Consider the following 26,547-nt stretch of genomic DNA (forward strand, 5'->3'; position numbering starts at 1 on the left):
TTGCAAGCGTCAAACGTTTTTTGACGCGTGTTGTAGCTTATTTGTAGGCGAGTGTCCATTTGGGATTTATTATTTAAAAATGCAGTCAGCGATCAAATATGATTACTAATTTAATACTGAGAATATTGATTGAATACCTTCTACTGAATACTAGGAATACAAATGACTGTAGGCCATGCACACTACATATATTTTTATTGCTTACAATACTCTCTTTTTATAAAAGCATTAGAAAGATATCTACCTTGTTAAATAGCATTTGAAGTATGTTGGTGTCCAATAAAGTGCTGTTCTAATAAAGACGCGTGTACCAATGTTGTTTGATAAAATGCACTTAAGATAAACCTTACTTGTTGATCTCTTCTGTGTGTCAGAGTACAACGACTTAACCGAAAATGGCAGTTTTATAAAGCTATTGCTACAATACGGAGATCTAGCAGACGTACACAGAATCACGCATCCTCTAGGGTTATATGTCCTTATGGTCCATATGTTCTTCCCCCAGCAGCGTGCACCGAGTACATCTTTCACGCGCAATTCGCTCGAGACGCGCATAGCCGCAACCAGCTGCGCGCGAGTTCAGACTGCAGACAGTTGTTGGTATTTATAGTGAGGGTAAGAGCGTTATTATACTGTTATTTGCTGCAGTAATTAAAAATGGATTGCTCAGAAGAGGTACAGCCACTTTCGGATGAAGCCAGCACTCCGGTGGAGTTAAAGAAAGGAATGTCAATATTTTTGGATGTAAGTAAAACCAGTATCTCAGGTGACATATTCGATGGAATGGCTCCTTAGTAATATAATGTATACATGCAATGAGTTACCAAATGTTAGTTGACCTCATGAGCTTTTTTTCAGTTTATTGGCATTTTAATTGAAATATTGAATTGGCTTTAAGAATTTGGTTGTTAAATAATTTGGTATTTTATCGTCGTTTATTTTATTGTTTGAGTTTGTATTAATCTAATTAATCTAATTTAATCTAATAATGTAATCGAATTTATTTAATTGCTTAATTTATTATTAATTTATAAGAGATGACATCAACCAAAGTTTTGATGAGAAATCTAGAAAATGATTGCAAGGTGTGCTTAAACACTCTGAGAAGATATGATCCAAGGTTTTTATTCTTATCCAGGGAGTTTGTGCTTGACATTGTTACCTCTTGCTAAAGCCTAGACCTCTTTAATGTGGAAATCGTATTTAATGGCGTTTTATAAAATTTGGCAAAGTTTATGCAGACATTTGCATGATTTTAGCTGAGAAGGTACTATTTTGTGTTTTTGTTGTTTACTGCATATATTAATGGCATATGAATTTTATATATATATTTACACACACACATACATGCACGCACACACACACTCACACACAACACACACACACACACATCCACACATAAGTGTGTGTGTATTATTGTGTTAACCTTTATATGAATTATATTCATGGGATCTAGATTAGATTTGTAACAACATCATGCATCTCTGTCAGTCTATTGACTACAGTGCTATTGACACAGTTAAAATAATACAACACAACATTATTGTTTCAATTAATTGGACTAAAACCTTTCAACCAGATCTACAACCTTTTGGTAAATGTACAAAAGAAAAAAAGAAAATATATATTTAATTACAAGAAAAAGCATTGGCCTACATATTTAAGTTAAAGTAAACTGGGCTAATCATATGCCCAATCACTGATATAGCAGTGGCATACATTCACAATATTGCTCAAAAGGAAGCTAAATATAGTCCACTCTTGGCATGCACACCAAGGAACCATTTTTAGGGTGTGAATACTCCTACTGTGTAATAAAACCGTAGTTAATGGTGTGCTATTGAGCTTTGGGACTATCCTTCAGATCCGTTCTGTTCTTAGACGCTTCGTGGTAATACACGTAACGTATCCTCAGGCATCCCTCAGTATTCTCTTTAATGGTTAAACATGGTCTTAATACTTTTGCTCTGTAAGGTACAGCAATGTTTTCTTACATAATAAAAGACCAGTTTTTTCTCTTCTTTTTCAGATACTGAGAAGAGCTGATAAAAATGGTAAGGCTTAAGAGCTCATGCATGTCTTTGCTTGTAACTCAACACCTAATTCATTACAAACATTTATTAATGTTAGAGGATACTGGCCATTTGAGGTCATAAGTCATTTGTTATGGAAAATAAACAAATCAGTGGTCACATCCTGACCACAGGGCTGCTGTCAGCTACGTATTTTTGCATGTCAAACCACTCTTAACCCATTCAGATATTGATGTATGTAAAAATCTTAGCAGCACTGTTGTTTTTGACACATTCACTGTCACAACACACACGTCAGTCTCATTGTTGTGTTGAGAATGGCACTGCACCCCCAGTTTTACGCACGTGATGAATTGGTTAGATTGGCTGACAAAGCATTAACAACAATATACAGGTTACAGTCTATAGTTACACACTTATGCAACTATACACTCATTGGCCACTTTATTAGGTACACCTGTCCAACTGCTCATTAACGCAAATGTCGAATCAGACAATCACATAGCAGCAACTCAATGTATTTAGGCATGTAGACATGGCCAAGACGATCTGCTGCAGTTCAAACTGAGCATCAGAATGGAGAAGAAATGTGATTTAAGTGACTTTGAACGTGGCATGGTTGTTGGTTCCAGACGGGCTGGTCTGAGTATTTCAGAAACTGCTGATCTACTGGGATTTTCACGCACAACCATCTCTAGGGTTTACAGAGAATGCTCCAAAAAAGAGAAAATATCCAGTGAGCGGCAGTTCTGTGGGCGCAAATGCCTCGTTGATGCCAGAGGTCAGAGGAGAATGACCAGACTGATAGAACGGCAACAGTAACTCAAATAACCGTTACAACTGAGGCATGCAGAAGAGCATCTCTGAATGCATAACATATTAAACCTTGAGGTGGATGGGCTACAGCAGCAGAAGACCACACCGGGTGTCACTCATGTCAGCTAAGAACAGGAAACTGAGGCTACAATTCGCACAGGCTCACCAAAATTGGACAACAGAAGATTGGAAAAACATTGCCTGATCTGATGCGTCTTGATTTCTGCTACGACATTCGGATGGTAGGATCAGAATTTGGCGAAAACAACATGAAGTCCAATACTGCCTTGCATCAACGGTTCAAGCTGGTGGTGGTGGTGGTGTGAGGGATATTTTCTTGGCACACTTTGGGCCCATTAGTACCAACTGAGCATCGTGTGAATGCCACAGCCTACCTGAGTATTGTTGTTGACCATGTCCATTCCTTTTTGACCACAGTGTACCCATCTTCTGATGGCTACTTCCAGCAGGATAACCCACCATGCCATAAAGCACGAATCATCTCAGACTGGTTATTTGAACAGGAGATTTGCATCATGGATGTTCAGCCAACAAATCTGCAGCAACTGCGTGATGCTATCATGTCAATATGGACCAGACTCTCTGAGGAATGTTTCCAGTACATTGTTGAATCTGTGCCACAAATGATTAAGGCAGTTCTGAAGGCAAAAGGGGGTCCAACCCAGTACTAGCAAGGTGTACCTCATAAAGTGCCCAGTGAGTGTATGTTCATGTAATAATGTCCTTTGAATGTAATAATCATTGGTGTTTCTTATAAAGAAACACCAAGTGTATATGTTGTATGTGTATATGTTGCACATAGCCAACTAATGCCAAAGCATTTAGATTGATTCAGATCGGATCTGTGCAAGTGGACCTCTTCACCCAAAAACTGCTGTGTTGTCATGGAAACACTGGTCTTTCCATATGTCTCTTAATGTCAGTCAATATTTTAGTGCTTTTAGGCAAGTATATGGGCACTAAAGAAATGTCAATGTGTTCTTTCCAACACTCTGCATGCATTATCTTGTTGTGCCACATTGCACTGGTGTTGATGTGAGAGAAATTCACACATTAGGCTTTAGAGGCATATTCTTCAGCTGAGTATGTTTTGTTGAGTATGTCAGTACAGTTGAAATGCTCACACTGCTCTCTCTACCCCACCACACTGCTCTCTCTATCCCACCACACTGCTCTCTCTTCCCCACTACACTGCTCTCTCTACCCCACCACACTTCTCTCTCTATCCCACCACACTGCTCTCTCTTCCCCACCACACTGCTCTCTCTACCCCACCACACTGCTCTCTCTACCCCACCACACTGCTCTCTCTTCCCCACCACACTGCTCTCTCTACCCCACCACACTGCTCTCTCTACCCCACCACACTGCTCTCTCTTCCCCACCACACTGCTCTCTCTACCTCACCACACTGCTCTCTCTACCCCACCACACTGCTCTCTCTATCCCACCAGTGCTCTCTCTTCCCCACCACACTGCTCTCTCTACCCCACCACACTGTTCTCTCTATCCCACCAGTGCTCTCTCTTCCCCACCACACTGCTCTCTCTACCCCACCACACTGCTCTCTCTACCCCACCACACTGCTCTCTCTATCCCACCAGTGCTCTCTCTTCCCCACCACACTGCTCTCTCTACCTCACCACACTGCTCTCTCTTCCCCACCACACTGCTCTCTCTTCCCCACCACACTGCTCTCTCTACCCCACCACACTGCTCTCTCTTCCCCACCATGCTACTCTCTCTTCCCCACCTCACTGATCTCTCTTCCCCACCACACTGCTCTCTCTTCCCCACCACACTGCTCTCTCTACCTCACCACACTGCTCTCTCTTCCCCACCACACTGCTCTCTCTTCCTCACCACACTGCTCTCTCTACCCCACCACACTGCTCTCTCTTCCCCACCATGCTACTCTCTCTTCCCCACCTCACTGATCTCTCTTCCCCACCACACTGCTCTCTCTTCCCCACCATGCTACTCTCTCTTCCCCACCTCACTGATCTCTCTTCCCCACCACACTGCTCTCTCTTCCCCACCACACTGCTCTCTCTACCCCACCACACTGCTCTCTCTTCCCCACCATGCTACTCTCTCTTCCCCACCTCACTGATCTCTCTTCCCCACCACACTGCTCTCTACCCCACCACACTGCTCTCTCTTCCCCACCTCACTGCTCTCTCTTCCCCACCACACTGCTCTCTTTTCTCCACTACACTGCTCTCTACCCCACCACACTGCTCTCTCTTCCCCACCTCACTGCTCTCTCTTCCCCATCACACTGCTCTCTCTACCCCACCACACTGCTCTCTCTACCCACCACACTGCTCTCTCTACCTCACCACACTGCTCTCTCTTCCCACTACACTGCTCTCTCGACCCCACCACACTGCTCTCTCTACCCACCACACTACTCTCTCTACCCCACCACACTGCTCTCTCTTCCCTACCTCACTGCTCTCTCTACCCCACCACACTGCTCTCTCTACCCCACCACACTGCTCTCTCTTCCCCACTACACTGCTCTCTCTACCCACCACACTGCTCTCTCTTCCCCACCACACTGCTCTCTCTACCCACCACACTGCTCTCTCTTCCCCACCCCACTGCTCTCTCTACCCCACCACACTGCTCTCTCTACCCCGCCTCACTGCTCTCTCTTCCCCACCACACTGCTCTCTCTACCCACCACACTGCTCTCTCTACCCCACCACACTGCTCTCTCTACCCCACCTCACTGCTCTCTCTTCCCCACCACACTGCTCTCTCTACCCCACCACACTGCTCTCTCTTCCCTACCACACTGCTCTCTCTTCTCCACCACAGCTGGTTTTTCCTTCAATTCTCTTGCACATCTTTTTTTTTATTGAATATTACTGGCTGTGTCTCTCCTGAACTATGTGTTTATTCTATTTTAAGTGCATGGTAGTATGACTCATCCCAGTACACACTGTATGGCATCGTTTGAGACCAACCTGAGGCTAACACAAGCGTCCTGCACTTGGGCTGTGACTTCCTTTGCACACAGTTACAGAGTGCCCACCCAGAAACCTCTGCATATCCACACTTTCATCTGACTTCGTGAAATGGCTCTGAATGTTTAAACATTTTGTTCACCCTCACAGATGATGGCAAGCTGTCCTTTGAGGAGTTTAAGGCGTATTTTTCAGATGGGGTTCTGTCAGGTGACGAATTGAAGGAGCTATTCCATACAATTGATACGCATAACACAGAGTAAGTAGCGGGCATGACATGACTCAGATATTTCCTGTTTGCACTTATCCTTACATGATCCACGAATGCTTCATACGAGTGCTGCAGTGTGACTTCCACATTCAGTGATTGTAATTTCAACATGCTGATTGGCTAACATCTCTGCCAAAAAAAACCAAACAAGCATAGACAGAGGTTTCCGTCTATGCTCCTGTGATTTGATCTTTGCTGACAGAGCTGAAGGCACTGTGTCATGTGTCTGTACCTTGCGCACTGTCTGTGTTGGCTGATGGAGGCCTTTGTGTTCCTGAAGTCCTGCATCTTCCGTCCCCTGCCTCCTGTGATAGAAGATGTCGTGGCCACAGGTTCTGCTGTGGCTCTCACAGCCTGCAGTATTAGGGGGCTTCTAGCTTTTTCAGAAAAACTCCAAGGACTCAACCTAACACCTCCAAGACATAACGCAGCTCTGTGATCACAGCTGAATATGCGTCCTCTTGTGTAAAGAGAAAGTGCGTCAACTTTCTTTAGCATCATTAACAGAAGCGTGCTAGTTTAATCATTTGCTAAAAGCCATAAAGTTGATGCATTGCAAATTTAAACAGATGAATACTGATTACATCCTTGGGCATGAGAAAGGTGCAATTTAAATGAAACATTATTATTATCGGTGCAGTTTTACTTTCATGCATATTTTTCTCATAATCTTGCTCTCGCTGAATTAAGCTGTTTATTATGCATAGTGCAGGCATATAAACACATGTTAAGAAGTACTTTATGATTGATCTGACATCTCCACGTGATTGAATTGCTTATGACTGAAGTCATCTTCGTTTCCATGGCAGCAGCTTTCTCAAATGGTTCACAGACCTTCTGTAGTATACGGTTTTGAATATGTGAAAATGACATTTTGTTTTAAACCACACTGGAACTTCTTCATGTATGTGGTTGTGCTTTTATTAAACACATGTGACCTTTTTTAAAAGCTGTAAAAGCCATAATTAGCCTTAAAAGCGGAGCAGCCAAGGTCCATGAGGGTCATGTGAACGGGGTGAAGTTTACTTGTTTACAAGTGACCATGCACATGCCCAACAGGTGTGCACGTGCAGTATGATCCTCAAAAACAGGGAGCATGCTCTTTTTCTCCTCTCAGCACACAGGCTGTTTTCTTCGGTTCTCTGTCCAGTGGCGGGAAGAGCTGCTAACTTAGCTGCAATCAAAGCGGAATAGCTCAGTTTACCTTGACCTTTAGAAATGCCCCTCTGAAGACCTTTTTGTTTCTCAGAGAAATAATTACCTACACGTTTGAACCCAGAGCACACTGAGCTGCACAGGGTGAGACGTCAAGTTCTTTCCCATAGAAAGTATCCACTTTAAATTCTAGTGTGTAGTCAAGCATGGTGTGAGATGAAAAAATGAGCTAGTATAATAACCCTAATTAGTAATTTTTTTCTTTGGATTGATAAAATCTAAGGAGTATTCAAAACCTGGAAACCGTCTCTATGAATGAGTCATTGGTACAGATTTCCTTATCAAGGTTTTCTGATTGTAAATGATCGTGACTCAAGTATTACACTCACAGGCGATGTGTTAGAAAAAATAGGATGTGTTATACTGGTGTGTTCTTTTATTAGTGTCCTCTGGTTGTAAAACTAGAATCTCCAGGGCTGAGGAGATCTCAGTCTTGAATATGTCCATGGAGACCAGTTCAGTGTGTTGCGTAAGAGGCAGCCAGGCTGCGTTCGAGTGTTTGAGACACACAGTGTGACAGTCACACAGAAATAATAATGGTGATTTAGCAGTCTTTTTCTAAACAGTTTAAACCCTTAATTCTCACGCTCTATAATCCTTTAATTCATTTAACACTTTGCTCTGCTGTAATTTAGTATCATGCTGTTATTTTCAGTGTTTCGCCAAACAAAATTGGAGTGTTTTGTAACTTTCTAACTGACAAACATTTTCTCCTACGAGGCTTAATGACAAGGTCTGCTGTTTTCTGCTTCTGTCAGTTTGTTTACTGAATTCTGTGCCAGCTACCGGTTCTGACAAGGTATAGGCAGCAGGGTGTCCCATGATGCCAAGCCTGAGCTCTGGTTAGGGCCCGTGGAGCTTTGTTAAGTTCTGCCTTTCCCTGAGGGGTCCAGTGAATGCAGTCTTTACTACTAGAGGACTGCCAAACTTTACACATCCTGATAGGAGGATTAAAACAACTTTACCTCACCTATATTCAGATCAAAACAACAGATGAGACATTTCCCTCCTTCAGTTGCTAGAAGAGAATCCCTCAGAGTTGCAACGTCTGGAGACCGGTGCCATCTGCCAAGTACACTTGTGATTGATACAAACTGTTAGTGTTAGATCACAAGCTAAACCTGCTCATCACTGTCAAATGGGAACAACCAGTTTGCTCTGGCATCGAAATGTGTGTCTTTTAGTAGAAAGCATTTTATGATTGTAATATAGAAATATAGTATGCACTGGTACACCGTAGGAGTTGCACTCTAGGTAGTCTTTAAGATGAAAAGATGTCTATCTTATCATGAGGGCTTTTAAATGCACAAATGCTCTATTCATTGTTCTAATTCTAGTGGCTTAAATAAATTTTATAATTATCTTTCTCTTCCAGCAATGTGGACACAGATGAATTATGTGGTAAGGAAAGTTTTTTTATTCAACATACAGTTGATGTTTTATGGTCATGGTATTAAGGATGTATATTAAGGATGTACTTTATATGTTATTTTTGATTGTGAAACTGCTGAAATTCTCCACATTTAATGTTTGATATCTGCTTTTGAAACCTTAAAATAGCCACAAAGCAGTGGAAGGTATAAAATGGCTCAGAGATACAGGATTTAAAGGTATTGACAAGGTGGCACTGGACCACGTCTGTTAAGGAATCTCTGTGTCCTTAGACTATTTCTCTCAGCATCTTGGAGAATATGAAAACGTCCTTGCCGCCTTAGAAGACTTGAATGTCTCTATATTGAAGGCTATGGACAAAACCAAAAAGGTGAGTCAGTGTTGTGATTTCCTCTGCATTGTGGGGCTCTGTCATCTCTATTGTGTCAGTGTGCCCTGGCTTGTCACAAGTTTATTTAGTGTCCCTGTAAGGCTCCCATCACACTGGAGGCGTGTCCTCACCACATCTGTACATCAAACTTTGTTGCAGGCCTGTGTTTGTGCTTTTTTTGGGGTTGTTGATGCTGATGACAGGTTTGTGGTCTTGCGGTAGGGCCCATGTAATTTTCCTGTCAAAGTCACGTATGAACAGTAGAATGTTTTTGCACGTTTTTTTTTCCAACTCTGTTTAATTTATGTTTTCAATCACACCAATTTAGAGTTTTTTTTAGGAAAATCCTAATATTGATTTTTCTATTTTTCTTCAGCCAACATTTCTGAGTTATGATTCTTTGTAATTTTTTTCTTTCAGAATGCAAATTGTTGGTGTCTCTTTCTCCACGTTTCAGATTAGTTTCCTTCTAGAAGATTTAGAAAGTATTGCAGTGAGGGCAGGAGGTTGCTGTTGCTGGCTTGTAGTTATGACCAATACAAACTGTTCACCTTAATATTTGTTTTAATCCTTGTGTAAAATCTGATGCCCGAGTACAAGTTTTTTCTTTTCAAAATGATAATGCACAGAAAACTATCTGAAATAATGCTTTCTCCATTCATACTTGTCTGTTATCATTTGGAGTTAGATCTGATTGGTTATTCATACATTACTGTCTCATTTTGTATGGGGAGGGGGTTATTCTTGTGTTCTTGTAGGTCCTATAATCATCAGGTACTATGGATATTTGCTCGCTTGTCTTTTTTCTTGTCTAGCTTTCCAGGAAATTAGAAGTGAAAACTAAGGATTTTCAAAATAAGCATGACTAAAATCATCAGCAGGTTCTGTTCTAACTCTTTGAGAGAGGGTTAGACATGAAGCGTTCCATATCATATTGCAGCCACTCAGCCAGAACACGTCCTACTGCCACACGGCTATACTGCCACCCACGCACTCAGACCACCACAGCTCAAGATCTGTGTAAGTGGATCTTCTTGACCTGATCTTAGATCGGGCATTTTCAGAATATTACGTTAGCACATTAATTCAAAAATATGGTTGTGGTTATTTTCATTACTTACCAATTATAAATTAATACAGCAAGTCAGTACTGGAAGACTGGAAGTTTCAGGTTTCATTCTGCATCAAAAGACAGATGAATGCAAGATTATGTGCCATTTTAAAATGACATTTAAAGGACATTTGGTATTCATTGTTATTTGTTACGACCTCCATCCCAAACCGGTCTGCTACGGACTACGTTTCCTAGAAACCTCTAGGGTGATTCCAATCACCAGAGTTCTAATATTGCCTATTCATAATTAACCACTAATCTACATGCCTATATTAAGACTCTTGTTACTAGGTCCATTTGCCTAGTCTCGTTTCGGATAGCCAAACATGTCTGAGCCTCATACGCATATCATTTTGTGGATTATTTAGAAATACATACCTTTTGTCTATTTATACAGTTTGTCTTACCTGTCTTTTTGCCCTCCCTGGTGTGGATCTGTTCATTGTTCCTGGCTATCAACCCGGTTGTGTTTCCTGGTTTTTGCGCTGGGCCTCCTAGTCATTGGAGCAATAAGGCCCTAATAATGCACTTGTGAGTTACTCCCATTTTGTCCAGAAAATATTGAAAGTAAAGTCTATCACAAAAGTGTACCTGCATTTGGACAATTTGGAAAAAAGTGAAAAATAAAACACTTCATTCAATTTTGGTTAAATATGGGTCACAATAGGTTGAAATTGTTTGCCACTGTGAACACTAACCTAAATGCATAACCTCAAACTATGTGCTGTTCACTTCGAAGATTGAATATATATATTTTTCTTAAGATTAGTAATTCTACTCGCATGCCTTAAAACCCTTCCTTTCTTATATTTATTATTAATTATGATGCTGATATATATATATCCCCTCATTATTCTGTTTCTGTTCCTAGCAGAGCCAAGTTTGCATGTCTCTGTTATCATGAAAGGCCAGTCTTAACTGTTAGGGGAATTCTTAGGTAGGAAATACATGCTTCATTTGGCTAGAGAGGCACTTAACTGAGTCTGGTTGCTGTGTTGCTCAGATAACGAATTGCAGAATCATTGGCTAGAAGCCCCAGTAAATGCCTACCTGTGTCTTGGGAGGCCAGATGTGAACATGGAGGCACAGTGGTGTTTGTTATTTCATTATACCGTCACGCTGTAATTTATCCTTCTGTTCAAAGCTGGATGTAGATGCTTGCCTAACCTATTTAGCTCATCCATCTTAATTAGCATTTGTTAATTTCTGTACAACACTGGATATTTTTTAAAAGCTTAATTCAAATTGTTTTACTTTCAGTCAACTGGAACCCTAGATTTTTAATGACTGTAAAAAAAGCTCAGTGTATGAACCCTGATACAAGGAATACAGTTACTTCTTAAATGTTGAAAATAATGAGATAGTAAGATTAGTGATCAAATAGGTGCAGAATATTTAAACTGTATTCATATTTTTGAGAAGAAGTTTGATGTTTTATCGACATGTAAAAGTCCAGTTTAGACAGCATTAGAAGATATCAATGGTACACAATAAAAAGGCGGAAACAGACAACAGATGACTGCAATATCTAGAATTAGGTTACAAACAGGATACAGAGATATTGATGGGCGAAAAAGCTTCAGGAAGAGCAACACTAACTTGATGAATCCCTGAAGATAAATTCTGAAGAAAACAGTTAAATGCAGTTTGCGTCAGCGATCATTTATTATAGTGTAGATTAGATTAGTCCCAGTAAACATTAAAGCCAATTGGATAAAACAACCAATAACCATCACCATCCACACTACACCAGTTTCAGGCTTTTATGTTTTCAGCAAGAAAATGTTTGACTGGGTCTTATGGAGTCACAGCTATGAACAGTGTTGCCATAGTTACTTTGAAACAGTAATCCGACTACTGACTACTGACTACTTCTTTAAAAAGTAGCTCAGTTAAGTTACTGACTACTTGCTTTTAAAAGTAACTAAGTTAGATTACTTTTAGTTACTTTCAGCAGAGGCTGATCCCCCGCCCCTATAACAGGAAAATGACTACCAGTTCTGCCAATACTCACTTTATTGACATGTATTTTAACCGGAACATCAAAAATGACACTGGCATTTGTAAACTTTTTCTTGAAATAGGCTTTGTTGTTTTTAAAATAAATAAATAAATAAGACAGTCTTTCTGTTCAACTCCGCCCACTTACAGGGTTGCCAATTCTCACGCATTGAGCGTGAGACACACGCATTTGACTGTCTTCACACGCTCACACGCCACACTTTCGATATCTCACGCCGAAAAAAAATCTAGTTTATTTACCTCTGATCCATATCTATGATTCAATGAGTTACTAGTTCGATCTGGCGCCAACCACCGGCGATCGATAGATCGTGATATAATACTGAATTTAGTCCATTTTACACCCCGCCCGGTAACAATTTACGTTCGCCGCCACCCCCCGGTTTTTTTCAGGTTTGACGTTGTGTTTTTGAAAGTAGACAGCACTCTGTCGCCAGCACAGAGTGTACAACGCACCTTAATGTTGTCATCCTTAACCGAAATAAAATCAAAATAATGCCTGTATTTCCAGCTGCTAAAGGCGACCCTCTCCTTCCATCTGACTTTGGCGCCGCAGAAATGACATAACCGCGCAAGAAACGTGTAGCCAAAAAATAAGAATGAATAACCTACGTTCCCCCGAAATGCAGAAATAGTAACGCACGATGTTTTAGATAAGTAACTTTAATCTGACTACTAGTTTTTAAATAGTAGTTGCGTTAGACTACTCGTTACTGAAAAAAGTAGTCCGACTACAGTAACGCGTTACTAAGTAACGCGTTACCGGCATCACTGGCTATGAATAATACTGAGCAAAAGAACTGAGGGAATAGTGAAGAACTGAGGGAATAGTGAAGAGCTGAGGGGAATAGTGAAGAGCTGAGGGGAATAGTGAAGAGCTGAGGGGAATAGTGAAGAGCTGAGGGGAATAGTGAAGAGCTGAGGGAATAGTGAAGAACTGAGGGGAATAGTGAAGAGCTGAGGGGAATAGTGAAGAACTGAGGGGAATAGTGAAGAGCTGAGGGAATAGTGAAGAGCTGAGGGGAATAGTGAAGAACTGAGGGGAATAGTGAAGAACTGAGGGAATAGTGAAGAACTGAGGGAATAGTGAAGAGCTGAGGGGAATAGTGAGTGAAGGGGTAGATATCTATGGGTACATTAACCTTTTCTGTCTCTTTGTAGTGATTTAAGGACACTGCTGTGCATACAGGCTGTAATGCCGTAGGTACAGAGTGATCAGAGGGCGGACACGCACGCTGAGAAGAGCAAGAACAGTCATTAGAACAGTCTAGGATCAATGTACTTATGTGTAACACGGAATGAGACATGTTTAACAACGAACACACTGAAAAACAAAGAAAACAGGAGACTAGAAAAGATTACCTGAAAGGGTAAAAACACACAAGAAAATGAGGGAACTGAACCAAACACAGGTGACACTAATAACACTAAGAAGGGGCGGAGTTACTAATTAACAGACATGAACCAATGAAATGACAACACAAGCACATGGAATATGACTGACAAGTGGGGGCGGGGCCAGGTGTGATACAGGATGTAATATCCACAGATTACAATGGAAAGGTTATTATAAATTTTTTAATTATTTAATTTAATTTTATTGTATGTATTATTTATTTATTACATTTTATTAATTTTTATTTTAACCATTCACCTCAAAATCAATTAATTGTTAACTGTTTTATATCTGTGTTCTGTGAAGATCCTAAGGCAGCTAAAAGACTGCTGTAACCAGTGCAGTGTGTTCCATATAAGGCCTTATTTGACAACATACATGGGCAATGAAAATGGAAAGCTGCTTTGTAGAAGATGTTGGCCTTGTATAGAGCCATTTGGGATATGAGTTTTCTGATGGATAAAATGGCTGGCAGAGATGGAGCTCCAGACCTCTGTGATTCATGGCTGCACTCTTAAAGGTCACCTCTCTGTCTCTATCACTGCCTCTCCAAACTCTCTTCCACCCGCTTTGATCTCTGCTCTCCAAAACATGTGGTAGGGCCACTAGACTCTGTTCACACTGAATAGATTGAGTGGAGATTGGGTTTTTCAACATGGTGTCAGTGGCTTGTGAATGTTAGCAAATGTAGTTCAGCACCTGCTCCATTGCTGCGTCTTCAGGAAAGTCCATCTTGTCGTCATTTGAAGCTGTTGTGTTTAATTTTAGCTGTAGTTGGTGGCAGTGTCTTTTCTCTTCAGCTGACACCGTGTTCCTCTAAAAGGAACAGCGCTCATACAATAGGGACGTGTACCTCATAATAATCATACAGCTTGAAAATATCACAAATAGTCTCTGGAATCCACCAGGCAAATCCAATTGAAAAGCGATAAAGAGGCAGCTTGCACTTTCACTTATCATGATTGTGATCTGGCCCTTCTATTTAATTGTAAGACCCGACACATGACCACAGTTACCGGTCACCCTCTCTCTCCACAATCAGATGCCTGACTGACTATTTCCCCTAGGGGATTAGATGTTTGGCATCAGGTATTTGTACTAATTTAATTCTAATGCATTTTGGTTCACTCTCTTTCATCAGTTTCATTCTGTGGACAGGGAGTGCTTGTAGATATTCACAGTTTAAAATAAGATCTTCTTTGATAATTTTTTATCAAAGAAGCAGTTTTACTATTTGACATAGCAGTAGTACTTCTGTTTTATCAGTAGGCATTTCTACTAATTCAAGCTTTTCTATCTCTAACATAGTAGTTGAACTGTAGAATCTAGAAGCCTAGAAACCCAGAAACCCAGAATCTAGATGTACTCTGGTACCTGGCACACTACACAAGGTTTGGAAGACCCCCCATGACAGCCGGTGCTGTTTCTGGAGTGAGCACACGCTTCTTGCATAGACAAATACCAGTAATATCACTTGCCTATGCAGTAATTAGCCCCAGTTTCAGAACCCATATTTATTTCAAAACAAATATCATGGTGATCAGATGTAACTTTGTGGATATAATGAGTTCATTTTCATGCCATATGTAATGACCAGACCAAAGGTGTGGTTAGATTTGTGTGCAGGACCTATTACGCTGGGAGACAAATGTATAGAAATGCTGTCCTTAAAGGGTCAGATATGTTCCCTATATGTACTTGAAGTCACTAACAGCTAAAAAAATGAAGGAGAGCTAATACTTCATGAAGTTCTTCTCTCTGATGTGCAGGTGTACCAGGAGGCCACGCACCTGGAGCAGAGGCGGGATGGGAGCTGGTTCTTCATGAAGTTCTTCTCTCTGATGTGCAGGTGTACCAGGAGGCCACGCACCTGGAGCAGTTTGTCACGCGCTTCCTGCTGAAAGAGACCACCAGCCAGCTGCAGTCGCTCCAGAGCTCGCTGGAATGTGCCATGGAGACTACGGCAGAGCAGACGCGGCAGGAGAGGTGAGTTCCTCACCACAGCACACCTCCACCACCCCAACACACCTCCATCACCCCAACACACCTCCACCAGCCCAACACACCTCCACCAGCCCAGCACACCTCCACCACCCCAGCACACCTCCACCAGCCCAACACCCCTCCACCACCCCAGCACACCTCCACCAGCCCAACACACCTCAATCAACCCAGAACACCTCCACCACCCCAGCACACCACCACCACCCAAACACACCTCCACCACCCAGCACACCACCACCACCCCAACACACCTCCACCACCCCAGTACACCTCCACCACCACAACACACCTCCACCACCCCAGTACACCTCCACCACCTCAGCACACCTCCACCACCCCAGTACACCTCCACTACCCCAACACACCTCCACCACCCCAACACACCTCCACCACCCCTGTACACCTCCACCACCCCAGTACACCTCCACTACCCCAACACACCTCCACCACCCCAGCACACCTCCACCACCCAAACACACCTCCACCACCCCAGCACACCTCCACCACCCCAGCACACCTCCACCAGCCCAACACACCTCCACCACCCCAGCACACCTCCACCAGCCCAACACACCTCAATCAACCCAGAACACCTCCACCACCCCAGCACACCACCACCACCCAAACACACCTCCACCACCCAGTACACCACCACCACCCCAACACACCTCCACCACCCCAGTACACCTCCACCACCACAACACACCTCCACCACCCCAGTACACCTCCACCACCTCAGCACACCTCCACCACCTCAGCACACCTCCACCAGCCCAACACACCTCCACCACCCTAACCCACCTCCACCACCTCAGCACACCTCCACCAGTCCAGCACCTCCATCACCCCAACACACCTCCACCACCCCAACACACCTCCACCACCCCAGTACACCTCCACCAACCCAGAACACGTCCACCACCCCAACACACCTCCACCACCCCAGCACACCACCACCACCCCAGCACACCTCCACCAGCCCAACACACCTCCACCAGCCCAACACACCTCAATCAACCCAGTACACCTCCACCACCCCAACACACCTCCACCACCCCAGTACACCTCCACCACCCCAGCACACCTCCACCAGCCAGCACACCACCACCACCCCAACACACCTCCACCACCCCAGTACACCTCCACCACCCCAACACACCTCCACCACCCCAGCACACCACCACCACCCCAACACACCTCCACCACCCTAGTACACCTCCACCACCCCAACACACCTCCACCACCCCAGTACACCTCCACCACCCCAACACACCTCCACCACCCCAGTACACCTCCACCATCCGAACACACCTCCACCACCCCAACACACCTCCACCACCCCAGTACACCTCCACCACCCCAGTACACCTCCACCAGCCAGCACACCACCACCACCCCAAAACACCTCCACCACCCCAGTACACCTTCACTACCCCAACACACCTCCACCACCCCAGCACACCTCCACCAGCCCAACACACCTCAATCACCCCAGTACACCTCCACCACCCATACACACCTCCACCACCCCAGCACACCACCACCACCCCAACACACCTCCACCACCTCAGCACACCTCCACCACCCCAGTACACCTCCACCACCCCAGTACACCTCCACTACCCCAACACACCTCCACCACCCCAACACACCTCCACCACCCCAACACACCTCCACCACCCCTGTACACCTCCACCACCCCAGTACACCTCCACTACCCCAACACACCTCCACCACCCCTGTACACCTCCACCACCCCAGTACACCTCTACTACCCCAACACACCTCCACCACCCCAGCACACCTCCACCACCCAAACACACCTCCACCACCCCAGCACACCTCCACCACCCCAAACCACCTCCTTTACCCCAACACACCTCCATTACCCCAACACACCTCCACCACCCCAAACCACCTCCTTTACCCCAACACACCTCCATTACCCCAACACACCTCCACCACCTCAGCACACCTCCAACAGCTCAGCACCTCTGTCAGCCCTGCATTCCCACCATCCAGAATGACCACTGTGCAAATACTACTGTAATCCAAAATGAGTTCCTTTGCAACCTGCTTGCTAAAATATGGTTTCTGAATAGAGTCCACCTGTTGCATAATCACTCGGTCAACTGGCCCTGTTTAAATCCGCACAAGATTTAAAGAGGAACATGTATTTTGGGTCCCACATTTGACACTGCATGTCATAACAAAAATAACTGTGTACACTGCTGAAAAAACAAACATAGAAGCACACAGTATCAGTTGAATACCGAGTCTACAACAAAATGTGTGAAGGAGTTTTACTTTCCTTACCAGACAGTTTTTTATAGCAGTGTGAGTGTAAGTCTGTGCCCTTAAATAATGAGGATGTCTCATACACTTACAAAATAAAAGCTTTTCCTGAAATGTTTTTTTAAATTATTAAATATCCCTCAAGAATCTTCTTTCAAAGATACCTTTCAAAATATGGAGAAGAAGCTATTTTGGGTGAAATAATTTTATGCCCTTGTCACCATTTATCACAATTGTCCTTGTCAATAGTTCTGCATTAGACTAGCTGGCCTGACACCTGTAATTACCTCTGCCATTCAAAGGCTTTCAGATCTCAAGTAGGTCCAGACACAACCCACCCCCCCCCCCCTTCGACCCCCGACCCCACGCACATTTATTGCAATCATGCAGACATATTGCCTGAATGTGTATGCTTACTGATTTTTGCTTTTTCCTTTTTGAGAGCTTACTATAATGTGTCTCCACTCTATAATGTGTGAAACCATGAAACATGGTACTCCCACGTTATTGTTCATCAGTGTATGTCTAATACAACCACAGCTTCACAGGACTTGAGCAAGGTTGATATAGTGAGCTGTTGTAAGCCTTTATGGAGCTGCTCCGTGTACTAAAACATCGCAATAATTGCACGGCTCATGCTAGCAAAGAGGTAAACCCAGGTAATGTTTTGCAAAGCCGTGCGCAGAAAAAGTGACGTGTGGAATTGCACAATTGATCTGCAGCTCAGATATATGAAAGCAAACCAATGATAATAAGTCCCTGTAGGAAACAGGTGTAGAGTCCTGGGTGTAGACGCAAGTGATAAGAACAAACACACCTGTAGAGTACAGAATGAACTGGTTTGGTTGGTTTCAGACCAACACTTGCATGACTTCACGGCCTAGAATGATGTGTATGTGTGACAGTGAGCACGTCTAGTATTTTGCCCTTTCCTGTGGCATCATTATTAGCAAACTGATCGCACACGCATTGAAAGTGTGGCGGGGGCAGGGCCCGGCCCAGGAAGCACCAGAACCCCTCTCCCGTCTTCTGCAGGCTGAGAGGCAGCATCAGCCACCCTCACAAAGGGCGTGCGGCCTCTTCAGCACTCCCACAAGGCCACTCAGGGTCTCCTCCACTCCAAACCCGTCTGCCTTCCAGCGCCACTCAGCTTAGGGAGACTTTTGTTTCATACACAACATGAGCGGATAATGGTTTCCTCTGGAACAGTGAAGAAAGGGAACAGAATAAAAGGAATCAAGAATGGAACGTCACCTTTATTAATATTTGTATACGTTTGTGAAGTGTATGTGTTATGTATGTATGGTAATCCTGTAACTATCTAAGATTCGGGAACAGAACATCGGTATATCTGTTGTGTGGTGGGTGTTGGTGATGTGGGTTTGATTCCCCGTGTGTGAAGCTGTGTTTAAAGTGTCCAGTGACCATAGCAAATTGAACCAGGGCAGCCGATTGTCTATTCTGTGTGAAGTGTTCAGCTGCACTCTCTTGGGAGAGGCACGGTGCGGCACGATGAAACGTGGGGGGTGAGTGGCGGTCTGTGGCCGCTCTTTATTGGAGCGCTTCTGGTGTCTGCTCGTCTGCCATGCACCTTTCATCTGAGCCACACACACACACACACACACACACACACACACACACACACACACACACACACACACACACACACACACACACACACACACACACACAAAGGCTCTCTTAGATGCCATTAGGTATCATTCCTGCTGATGGTCCACTCTTCTGAATACGAGTACTGAGTATCAGAAAATAGGGGTGGTGTATCAAAGGCACTGCTCTGCTGGTTTTTGACTGAAACCACACCACACTCCTGGAGTCACTGGCTGTGAAATTCCTTTGACTCCTTATTGTGTTAGAAAAGTGTGATTTTCAGATCAGCATTAAAGATTTGCATAGTCTAATAGGGTGTGAAGGTATAATGAAGGCCCAGCTGAGCGGTAATCTTTACACCTGCTTCCCCCTGTTTGTTTCAGCTGAGCAGTGTTCAAAAATAGACTCAGTACTCTGTCGCATGAAGCTAATGGGGAGAAATTCCCCTCTAACTGGCAAAGTTAGATGATACTAATTATTCAAATGCTTTACCAAACCCCATGACTGGCACTTTGACATTTTGTAAGGAATAGAGTCACTAGAAGATATCTTAGCCGTTGTAGCGCACTACTGTATGGTCTTTTGAAAGTTTTGGGAGCGCCAGCAAAACATTTAAAAACATGGCTAACTTTTAATGGCTAATAGCAAACTAACTGATGCTAGGTGATGACATCGGATGTGACTAACGATTTATTGATATGTGCTTATTTCCCATAGGAGACTGAAAGAGGTCTAGATCTGATATAGCCATTCTCTGTTCTTGCCCTTTCCACTTTGTTTGTATGTGTGAGGGTTATCTCTCTCTCTCTCTCTCTTCTCTCTCTCTCTCTCTTTCTCTGTGTGTGTGTGTGTGTGTGCGTGTGTGTGTGTGTGGTCTCAAATCACAGACAGGGTCCCGTGAAGCCTGAGGTGCTGTCGATTCAATGGTCAGGCAGGCGATCCAATCGGAGGCTTCAAAGGAATAACAGCTTGTCTCCAAACAACCCACTTCTCAGTCTCGTCAGTTCAGGTGTTTATTCTTAGTCCCGGCACTCCAGAGGACTCCATCCTTCCCCCCCCCCCACCCCCCGTCTGGGCCAGGACACAGGAGGGGGTGATGACTCGCCTCACCACATCTAGCGCTACGGCTTTTCTAAAGGAAATTGTAGTATCGATCCACTGGGTCTTTGCAATTTTTCAATAGTGCTCTGGAATGCCTATTGATGAATGTTATTTAGCGTGAAATTGCATGCGGTCTCCAGACAGAAGGCGTGCGTTTGGCACAATTGTCACGATTAGCAAGGCAGTCTAAGGGCGGAAAGGAAAGACTAGCACAGAATTCTAGTGACTTTGTGCCATAACCCTTAAAATCTCTCACATACTTCCAGACTCTAGCACCACTGGACTGGATTTAATTTAATTTAGATCAGAGCAGCCCTGAGAGATACAGAGAGAAAGAAGAAAGAGAGAGGGAGAGCTTGAAGTACAGAAATATTTACTTCTTCAGGTCTATACGAGGAGGACAACCAGTGGATAACCCAGGTCAACAGACTGCAGAAGCTAATCGATCGCCTGGAGAAGAAGGTATCTGTTGGTGTGCTGTTACGTACATATACTGTCATCTGCACAATTATGTGTAAGGGTGGGCTTGGGCTCGTTACATACATTTCACTGTTCACTCTTCACCCTCTCTCTCATTATCACCCTCTCTCCCTCTCTCTCCCCTCTTCCCCATTCTTCCTCTGTCTTCCTCGTCCTCACACTCTTTTTTTTTATTTTAAATTGCCCTGTGATTTTGCCACACGTGTCCTGATGTGGGGTTAATCATGCAGTGTGGCGTGAATGTTTCGCGAGGTTTCTGTGTTTTACACTCACTGTGCTCTTTCTTGTCAGGAGCTGCGTCTGGAGCCAGTAGAAGAGGAAGTCTTGGAAGGCACCACCAAATCAGTAACCCATCTACACCTTTCTCTCTCTCTCTCTCTCTCTCTCTCTCTCTTTCTCCCCTCTCCCTTTGTCCCTGCACTCACTCGACATTCAGAGTCATTTCTACACACTCTAGATGCTGTTGTCTAGGAAACAGTGGAGCTCTCAAGTTGTTCTTTTTTTCATCTCCGTCTGTCCATTTTTCTCTCAACTGGCTGTTCTATTTTTCTCAAAGTACTTTTCCAGCCCCATATTGCAGAGTTCAGGGACAGAATATAGTATGGATGTGTGTGAGAAAGAGAGGGAAGGAGAGAGAGGCAGACAGACAGAAAGAGAGAGAGAGAGAGAGAGAGAGAGAGAGAGAGAGAGAGAGAGAGAGAGAGAGAGAGAGAGAGAGAGAGAGAGAGAGAGAGAGAGAGAGAATGGAAGAATGTAAAAAAGCCCTGTGGTCCCCTGTGGTGATTGGTGGTGAGCAGTGGAATGTGTGAGAACCTGAGAGAGAGACAGCAGGAGGTTTATTTTGTTCAACAAAAGTAAACAAATTGAGTGATATGAAAACACATACACACAGATTCAGGAAACAAGAAACCAGGTACTGACATCATAGCGTTTCTCAGACATACACCTCCAAGTAAAAACACTCCCCCCCCCCCCCCCCCCACCATTTGAGAATCTGTATGCTGGCCTGAACCATGAAGGCCACCTTCCAGACTCATTAAGCCTAGTATGACAACTGGGGGACAGGACTGTGTTAACGGCCAGGAACCAAGCAGAGGCTCAAGAGCACACACACACACACACACACACACACACACACACACACACACACACACACATACACATTATTCAAACACTAGTGATGGTCTAGAGCTGTATCGTTAACCAGAAAACGGCCCTAACTGAGATGACCTCAGGTACAGTTCTCCCTCTGTCCCAGGGTGAAGATGCTCTTTCCCATCACAGCAGCTCCCACACTAGAACCCCCTGGAGCCTGTGGAGACAGGGAAGAGACTAAATCTCAACACAGGCTCACCAGCACAGAGTCCCAGCACCTTTACTCCAGTTCCAGACCTGCTTCTGCCGTCCAGTTGTCTGGGCTGCTGCCTCTACACTGCGTGTCTGATACATCTCTAACCCTCAGATGGTCACTGGCCATCTGGCCCTGTGTTCACACAGAACCTCCGAGCAAGAGTTCTGATCTTCTGAAGGTTGTCCCTCATGTATAAGGACCATGTCTCCTTTACTGAAGGGAGATTGATTGAATTCGGCGGTCAGTTCTCCTGCACTGAGATGCTGTGAGGTGCCGTGGTGTGAGAGGGGTTTATTACCCATCTCTGAGTCTCAGCTCAGTCCTGCATCTTCCCTCTCCGTATCTCTCTCCCTTTCTCTCCCTCTCTTTTTCTCTCTCCCTTTCTCTCCCTCCTCCAGCACATTCTGATCGTGCAGCGCCAGCTGCGTGTGCTGGAGGACGGCCTGGACGACTTCCGTCTGGCCCTGCGGCAGTATGTCGACTGTGCTAGTGCCCAGACCGGATGCCTGCAGTGAGTATGCCACCCCACCTCCACCCCTGGGCCTCCGCCCCTGGGCCTCCGCCCCTGGGCCTCCGCCCCTGGGCCTCTGCACCTGGGCCTCCGCCCCTGGGCCTCTGCACCTGGGCCTCCGCCCCTGGGCCTCTGCACCTGGGCCTCCGCCCCTGGGCCTCCGCCCCTGGGCCTCTGCACCTGGGCCTCCGCCCCTGGGCCTCCGCCCCTGGGCCTCTGCACCTGGGCCTCCGCCCCTGGGCCTCCGCCCCTGGGCCTCTGCACCTGGGCCTCCACCCCTGGGCCGTCTCTGTGCTACATAGCTTGTACACGCAAGAAAATCAAAGCGGACAAAAAGTCGAGGTCGAAATTTTAACTCTGTATTTATTGGGTAAGGGTAAAAATGAAAGCAGAACTCTGTGTCTCACTGTGTGTCCTCATGTGTGTCTCGCTGGGTGTCCTGCTGTGTGTCTCGCTGTGTGTCCTGCTGTGTGTCTCGCTGTGTGTCTCGCTGGGTGTCCTGCTGTGTGTCTCGCTGTGTGTCTCGCTGTGTGTCCTGCTGTGTGTCTCGCTGGGTGTCCTGCTGTGTGTCTCGCTGTGTGTCCTCATGTGTGTCTCGCTGGGTGTCCTGCTGTGTGTCTCGCTGTGTGTCCTGCTGTGTGTCTCGCTGTGTGTCTCACTGTGTGTCCTCATGTGTGTCTCGCTGGGTGTCCTGCTGTGTGTCTCGCTGTGTGTCTCACTGTGTGTCCTCATGTGTGTCTCGCTGGGTGTCCTGCTGTGTGTCTCGCTGTGTGTCTCACTGTGTGTCCTCATGTGTGTCTCGCTGGGTGTCCTGCTGTGTATCTCGCTGTGTGTCCTGCTGTGTGTCTCGCTGTGTGTCCTGCTGTGTCTTGCTGTGTGTCTCGCTGTGTGTCTCACTGCGTGCCCTGCTGTGTGTACTCATGTGTGTCTCGCTGCGTGCCCTGCTGTATGTCCTGGTATGTGTCTCACTGCGTGCCCTGCTGTGTTCAGCCGTGCATCCTGCCGTGTGACGGTTCACGTGTCTATTCGTTTGTGCTGCAAAGATGACTCCACATGTTTACAAGTCCCGAATCCCGGTCTGATGTTTAAAACTGGGTTCTGATGAAGAGTGTCAGACAGCATGCTGTCACATGATTAGATTTTTCCCATGACCCAGGGCACCAGGGGCGTAATCATCCGCTCATCTCCAGATTGACATTAATTGCCCCTTAGAGTACGAGAGTGCAGGGAAAGATATGGAAAGGTGTGGGAGTGTAGATACAGATGACTCAAGCTGACTTTAATGTCTCCCTCCAAGCTGATAATTGAGAGCGAACCTCTCATATGGAAAGCTAATTACTCAGATTCACACATATTTTTCCGTATTTTATTTCAGTATCATTTTTGTTTTCCTATGTTATTTCTAGCAAAATCAAGCTAAGGCACTCGCATACTGAATTAAGATGAGCTGAGCTCAACTCGGCTCTAAGGCTAGTGAGGGGTGACTAGTTCGGTTTGCTCTCAGTGAGAGGAATGCATGGTCTTCACTGATGGAAGAACTATTCTGGAAGGCCTGGGTTTATTTCCTGGGGATGGTTTGAGTAAAAGAACCTGGCCAGTCCAGCACAAAGCAGTAAAATCCAAAGACCACATCTGACTCTAGACTTCCAGGATTTGAGCTGGACACTCCTGATTTAGTTACACAGAGTCCAGGAGGTGAGGAGCAAGAGAATGACTCACTCTCCATTCTGAATGACCGCACAATTGACGTTCACTGCTTGAGTACACCATAGCGAAGTCTCAAAGCCAGAACGTTATCTAATCATTGTGTCACCTTGTTCGAGCAGGTTGAACTGTACTGGGCTATTCATCTAGGTCCACGAATGATGTACTATAGCGCTAAAGGTTATTCATTTGCATGTTAAGGATTTTACTTTGCAACAGTCCTTTTGACAGAAAAGAAAGACTTGAACGGTGCTACTCACAGGTAATAATCCTAAATTTGTTTCTCTGTTCCATGAGCAGTATTGCAGTCCAGAGGATTGCTAATGAGTCTTGCTTCATACTGTATGAATTCTGGGAGCACAGCAGCGTGTGGAAGAAGTAAGCTCAGTTTTCATTCCTTATTTCTTCTTCTCTGTCCATTTGATTCCTTCCTGAATATATATACACAGTTGAAAAGATCACCAGTGCATGTCACTGTGTTTAATTAGATACTGATGTATTAATGCTCAAGTATTATTGCTCGAGTATGCATTTCTAAGTTGTTTATTGTGTGCTAGTCATCTGCAGACAAACTACAGCAAAACCTTCCAGAGGGGTAATGTGGATTTCTTAGAGACTCCAGAGATTACAACCACCATGCCGGTACCAGGTATAGTGGATATTCTCTATGGTGGCATAATCATCAGCCTAATTCACTGAGTTATCCAAGAAGGAAATGAGAACCGATCATATAATTTCACTAAACTGCTAACTTCTGTTGTAATCGTGTTTCTCCACAGCATCATGGTGGGTCCTGAACAACAATTAGAATCACGGATATTCTGACAGAAGTTACAAGGTTCTAAACAAAACCAGTATGGCATCGATGTTTCTTAATCATCTGGAAACGCACCCTTGTGTTAACGTTTGGTGTCAAGTCATGGTGATATATCATCAGATACCCATGTTGCTACATCATTAGCTCCTTAAGCTCTATACATTCCTAGATGTTAACTTCTTAAGCAATGACCCTGTCATTTGGATGGTGGCTCACCGCGCCATCATCACTCTCTTGATGTGTCATCAGGATTAGCACTTCAATCTGTCACTGGACAGCACCGCTATGTGTGAGCAGCAGTATCCTGTGCTGTTATAGCCAGTCTGTGTAAGTGTCATGGCCAGCGTCAATGCCTCCTTATGTAGCAGAACTTGTGAGCTGATCAACGAACAAGATTTGGACTCTGCTGATTTTGCATAAAGATGCACTGTTCTTGCTGTACGCCACGTAGTTTGTATACTTTGAATAAAGATGAGGCTACTGTACTCTTTTGCTTTTGTTCGGAATAGTATCATGAGCTTGGAGCTGTTTTGAGATCCTGCAAAACTCAGACTGTCCCGCATCAGTCTTGCAGATCAGGTATTACTGTAATCCTCACAAGGACACTTGACTCATTCATGTCAATCAATATGGATATGTAAAGATAGATATGTAAAGATGTATAGATCTGCATCGAGTGCTTTTATTTCTTAAATTACAGAACGAGGTTACTCATCAATACCAATTTAGTGATACAACACTGCCTCCCTGTGGAGGTTTATGATAAACAAACCTTGGTTTAACACAGGATACACACTATATCAGCCAAACCTTTTGAAAAAGTACATCTCACAAAACAAAACAAACAAAGCAGTGATGCAATTATGTCGCCCCCTCTTGTCTTGAAGAATCTGATGCGGTAATAGAAGCACTGATACATGACAGACTGCCTGTACGTCTTACACCATGACATGCATCAACATACCTTGAGAGAAAGGACTCACTCAGAATAAGTCGGGTTAAATGAGACTGCAGTGGAGATTAAGCAAAGAAGGCCTTATGAAATGCA

General features: G+C 44.6%; 1 protein-coding gene across 1 annotated transcript; it reads left to right on the top strand.

Annotated features, from left to right (window-relative positions):
* Positions 1-348: 348 nt before the first annotated feature.
* necab1 (N-terminal EF-hand calcium binding protein 1) lies at positions 349-25,984 on the top strand. Its single transcript, XM_077008513.1, has 13 exons — positions 349-744; positions 2,030-2,054; positions 5,996-6,104; positions 8,707-8,732; positions 8,996-9,093; positions 15,475-15,611; positions 20,423-20,544; positions 21,022-21,098; positions 21,408-21,461; positions 22,866-22,978; positions 24,983-25,060; positions 25,240-25,331; positions 25,462-25,984. Exons 1-13 carry the CDS (start codon positions 658-660, stop codon positions 25,488-25,490), a joined length of 1,047 nt encoding a protein of 348 aa, XP_076864628.1. The 5' UTR covers positions 349-657; the 3' UTR covers positions 25,491-25,984.
* Positions 25,985-26,547: the final 563 nt, after the last annotated feature.

This window comes from Brachyhypopomus gauderio, chromosome 6, assembly GCF_052324685.1.
Source record: "Brachyhypopomus gauderio isolate BG-103 chromosome 6, BGAUD_0.2, whole genome shotgun sequence".
In the NCBI taxonomy this organism is placed as follows: Eukaryota; Metazoa; Chordata; class Actinopteri; order Gymnotiformes; family Hypopomidae; genus Brachyhypopomus; species Brachyhypopomus gauderio.

Excerpts from the sequence above, each read along its gene's own strand:
- necab1 (XM_077008513.1), top strand. The coding sequence starts at position 658 with ATGGATTGCTCAGAAGAGGTACAGCCACTTTCGGATGAAGCCAGCACT. Across the intron at positions 8,733-8,995 it reads GGACACAGATGAATTATGTG|ACTATTTCTCTCAGCATCTT; the intron begins GTAAGGAAAGTT and ends CTGTGTCCTTAG. Across the intron at positions 21,099-21,407 it reads TCGATCGCCTGGAGAAGAAG|GAGCTGCGTCTGGAGCCAGT; the intron begins GTATCTGTTGGT and ends CTTTCTTGTCAG.